The sequence below is a fragment of the Empidonax traillii genome, unplaced genomic scaffold (genome assembly GCF_003031625.1).
Source record: "Empidonax traillii isolate 1590-97213 ecotype Southwest subspecies unplaced genomic scaffold, ASM303162v1 scaffold2915:size21205, whole genome shotgun sequence".
Classification (NCBI taxonomy): Eukaryota; Metazoa; Chordata; class Aves; order Passeriformes; family Tyrannidae; genus Empidonax; species Empidonax traillii.
Window position 1 is genome coordinate 7,976 of NW_020958108.1, and position 4,745 is coordinate 12,720.

At 59.1% G+C, this 4,745-nt stretch overlaps 1 protein-coding gene across 1 annotated transcript in view; it reads left to right on the plus strand.

Moving 5' to 3' along the window:
• Positions 1-4,745, plus strand: part of LOC114072285 (protein turtle homolog A-like) — a gene marked incomplete at both ends in the record, with an annotated part of 20,147 nt that overhangs the window by 7,852 nt on the left and 7,550 nt on the right. Inside the window, 6 exons of the mRNA XM_027910199.1 lie at positions 30-166; positions 215-331; positions 1,242-1,326; positions 2,353-2,523; positions 2,754-2,799; positions 3,666-4,732. Coding sequence (XP_027766000.1) covers positions 30-166; positions 215-331; positions 1,242-1,326; positions 2,353-2,523; positions 2,754-2,799; positions 3,666-4,732 — 1,623 coding nt within the window. The remainder of the gene's footprint in view (positions 1-29; positions 167-214; positions 332-1,241; positions 1,327-2,352; positions 2,524-2,753; positions 2,800-3,665; positions 4,733-4,745) is intronic.

Below are 4,745 nucleotides of genomic sequence, written 5' to 3' on the forward strand. Positions count from 1 at the left end.
TCTCCAATCCCCACTCTTTCCCCCCCCAGGCTCCCCGGTGACCCCCCCAGTGCCGGCGGCGGTGCCGGCGGTGCCGGTGGAGGTTTCTCTGCGGCCCCCGCGCTCTCTCCGGGCCAGCCAGACCCCTCGGGGGGTTCTGCTGCGCTGGGAGCCCCCCGGGCCGGGGGTGGGGACGCCGGGGGGGTCGGTGGTGGCAGCGGGGGGGTCGGGGGAGGCGCCGGAGCCCAGCGGGTACGCGCTGGAGCTGCGCCAGGACGGCGGGCACTGGGAGCTGCTGCAGCGCCACATCCCCGGCACCCACACACAGCTGCTCGTGCCAGGCCTCATCAAGGTGAGGGCACCGGGAAATGATGGAATTAAGGGGGTTGGGGGTGATGGAATGGGTGTGGGGTTAACGGTGGGGATAGAATAGATAGATGTTGTATTAATTATTTTGTATTAATTTGTATTAATTATTTATAGATGTTGTATTAATTATTTATATAATTACGTGTATAATTATATATTATAGATAATATAGATAATATAGATAATAGATAATAATATAATGATATATATAATATACTCTATATAATAATATATAGAATAATATATATAATAATATATAGAATAATATATATAATAATATATAGAATAATATATATAATATATATAATAATATATATAATAATATATAGAATAATATAGATAATAATATATATAATATATATAATAATATATATAATATATATAATAATATATTATATATTATATATATAATATATAATAATATATAAAATAATATATAATATATATAATAATATATATAATAATATATAACATATAATATATATAATAATATATATAATATATTATCTATAATAATATAATATATAATATATAATATGTAATATATATTATACTATAATAATATAGAATTATTATTATATTATAATAATATACAATAATATAATACACTATATTATATATTATATATAATTATATGTACTATTATGTATAATTACATAGTATATAATATATAAATATAACAAATTAACTTAAATCAAAAACGAAATTAAAAAAATGAAAATCGTTTAAAACAAAGAAAATCCGCTCTCTGAGCCGGCACCTCTGGAAATGATTTTTAAAAAAATGGGTTCAAATTAAAATTAAAACCCCCTGTAATTAACTGACGTTGAAAAACGAACTGGAATTGCCAAGTCAATAAATGGCTTTTTCGGGGCCTCTTTCTCTCCCCCCAGGACGCCTTGTACGAGTTCCGTTTGGTGGCCTTGGCTGGCAGCTACATCAGCGACCCCAGCAACGCTGTCAACATCTCCACTGCAGGTCAGGGACACGGGGGGGACACAGGGGACAGGGACACGGGGTCAGGGACATGGGGGGGACACAGGGGACACTGGGCTGGCAGCTACATCAGCGACCCCAGCAACGCTGTCAACATCTCCACTGCAGGTCAGGGACAGGGACAGGGACAGGGACATGGGGACAGGGACATGGGGACAGGGACAGGGACACGGGGACAGGGACAGGGACATGGGGACATGGGGACAGGGACATGGGGACAGCAGGGGACACAGGGGACACTGGGCTGGCAGCTACATCAGCAACCCCAGCAACGCTGTCAACATCTCCACTGCAGGTCAGGGACACGGGGGGGACACAGGGACACAGGGACAGGGACAGGGACATGGGGACAGGGACAGGGACAGGGACACAGGGACATGGGGACACGGGGGACACAGGGGACAGGGGGACATGGGGACAGGACAGGAGGGGACCCAGGGATACAGTGGGGACAGAAGGTGACAGGAAGTGACTCAGGTGACAGGAGGGGACAAGAGGGAACCCAGGGATACAATGGGGACAGGAGGTGACCCAGGTGACAGGAGGGGACATAGGGGACAGGAGGTGACCCAGGTGACACTCACTTGGAGAGACCAAGACCTGTGAGGCCACCAAGACATGGAGGGTTAACCAGGGACAACATAACGGGGACAGGAGGGGATCCAGGGGACAGGAGGGGACAGGAGGGGATCCAGGGGACAGGAGGGGACAGGAGGTGACCCAGGTGACAGGAGGGGACAGGAGGGGATCCAGGTGACAGGAAGTGACCTAGGTGACAGGAGGTGACCCAGGGGACATGGAGTTCCAGGAGTTGTCCTGATCCACCTTGGGCAGGTGATGGAGCTGTGGGGCTTTGCTGTGTCCCCACTCTGCTGGTGACACGAGTGGGGCTGTGCCCCCTGCCATGGCCACAGCTCCCCCGGGGTGGTCAGTCCGTGTCCCCCCCTCCCCGGTGCCCGCGGTGCCCGCGTTGCCCGCGGTGCTGACGGGCATCCCCCACCCTCCCAGGCATGGAGGTGTACCCGTCCCGCACGCAGCTGCCGGAGCTGCTGCCGCAGCCGGTGCTGGCGGGGGTCATCGGCGGCATCTGCTTCCTCAGCGTGGCCGTCATCTTCAGCACCACGGCCGCCTGCCTCATGAACCGCCGGCGCGCCAAGCGCGGCCGCAAGCGCCGACAAGGTACCCCCCATCCACACCTCCCACACCTCCCACACCTCCCACACCTCCCACACCTCCCACATCCCCATCCCGGTGAAATCCCGGAGATCCCGGCGAGATCCCGGCCATCCCGGCGCTCCCGGGGGCGGGGGGTGGTCGAGGGAGGGAGGGAGAGGGAGGGGAGTGGCCCCAGCTGTTGTCGCCTCACGGTCCCGTTTTGTGTGTGGTGTGACGTCCCCGTCGCCTTCCAGACCCGCCACTCGTGTTCTCCCCCAGCAGGAAGCTGCCACCGCCGCAGTAAGTCACGCCACGGCCATGCCACGCTCACTGTCACCTCTGCCATGGCCATGCCACCCTCCCTGTCACCCCTGCCACGGCCATGCCACGCTCCCTCCCTGTCCCCTCTGTGTCCTGCCACGGCCATGCCACCCTCCCTGTCCCACTCTTGTCCTGCCACAGCCATGCCACGCTCACTGTCCCACTCCTGTCCTGCCATGTTCCTTGTCCCCTCTGTGTCCTGCCATGCCACCCTCCCTGTCCCCTCTGTGTCCTGCCACGCAATGCCACACATCCTGTCCCACTCCTGCCATGCCACACTCCCTCCCTGTCCCACTTGTCCTGGCACACTGCCTGTCCTGCCACCCCGTGCTACGCTCCCCTGCCCATCCCACTCCTTCCCTGTCCCACTCCTGACCATGCCACACTCCCCATCCCACTCCCTCATCCCACTGCCTCCCATCCCATCCCATCCCATCCCATCCCATCCCATCCCATCCCATCCCATCCCATCCCATCCCATCCCATCCCATCCCATCCCATCCCATCCCACTGCCCTCCCCATGATTTACCTGCCACTGGCTGGGAGCACAGGGACAGCCTGGGGACAGCCTGGGGACAGCTTGGGGACAGGTTGGGGACAGCTGAGGGACAGCTTGGGGACAGCCTGGGGACACCCCCGTCCCTGCCCCTGCCCAAGGCCGTTATGGCCGGGGTTCTGGGGGTCAGCACCGCCCCAAAACTCTCCCCGCGGGGACAAAGAAGGGGACAAGGCAAGCTCCGCGGGGGGAAGGGGGGTGGGTGTGTCCCGTCCCACCCACCCGCGGGTGCTGCAGCTCCGGCTCCGTCCGTGTGTGTTTGTTTGTGTGTTTTTGTGTCCCCTCCAGCCCTGCTGGTGTCCCCGGCAGCCCCGACAGCGCCGTGAAGATGAAGCTGCAGCCCTCGCCGTGCCAGAGCCTGCAGCGGGCGCTGCTCTGGGGCGAGAAGGCGGGCACCAGCCTGGGGCTGAGCATCGCGGGCACCGCCACCGCCTTCCCGGGGACCCGCCAGAGCCCCCCGGACCGGGATCTGCTGCCCCTCGAGCGGATCCGCCGCGGCCCCGACGGCCGCTTCGTGCTGGAGAGCGACCCCCCCCCTCCTCAGCCCGCGGACCCCCCGGAGGAGCCCTCCGGCCGCCAGGAGGAGGAGGAGGAGGATGATGATGAAGAGGAAGAGCCCGTGTGGCGCAGGGGGGTCTCGCTGCGCCCCCACCCCGCGGGGCAGCCCCGCCGCACCAGCGACCACCGGCACGGGCGTTATTTCGGCTACGGGGGGAGCAGCAGCAGCCCCGCGGCTGAGGAGGGGGCCGGAGCCTTGTGCATCATCGACGTGAGCCCCGTGCCCACCAGCACCATCACCAGCACCATCACCAGCACCACCAGCACCACCACCCTGCCTTACAGCCCCGCCCGGGAGCCCCCCGAGCCCCCCCCGGGCCGGGCCGCCCCCCCGGCCATCAGCGGGATCCTGCAGTACCTCAGCCTGCCCTTCTTCAAGGAGATGTGCGTGGACGGCGAGTGGCCCCCCCAGGACGAGGAGGAGGAAGAGGAGGAGGAGGAGGAGCCCGGGGACCCCCCCCCATCCGCCACCGCCAGCCCCCCGCCCGCGCCGTGCCCGGACTGCATCGACACAAGTGCCAACGCCACCTCCCCCCTCGCCACCACCACCATCACCACCAGCACCCCCCTCCTCCTGCAGCCCCCCCTCCTGCCCCTGGGACCCTCCAAGGCGTCGCTGCCCGGCTCTCCCGCCTGGCCCCGCTGTGCCCCCCCTGTCCGGACTGAGCCCCCCCCCGAGAAGGTGCCTCGGGGCAGCCTGACCAGCCAGAGCAGCGGCCGCGGCAGCGGCTCCTTCCTGCGGCCCCCCTCGCTCGCCCCGGCCCTGGGGGGCACCTTCCTGGGCACGGCCAAGAGGTGAGACGTGGTGGG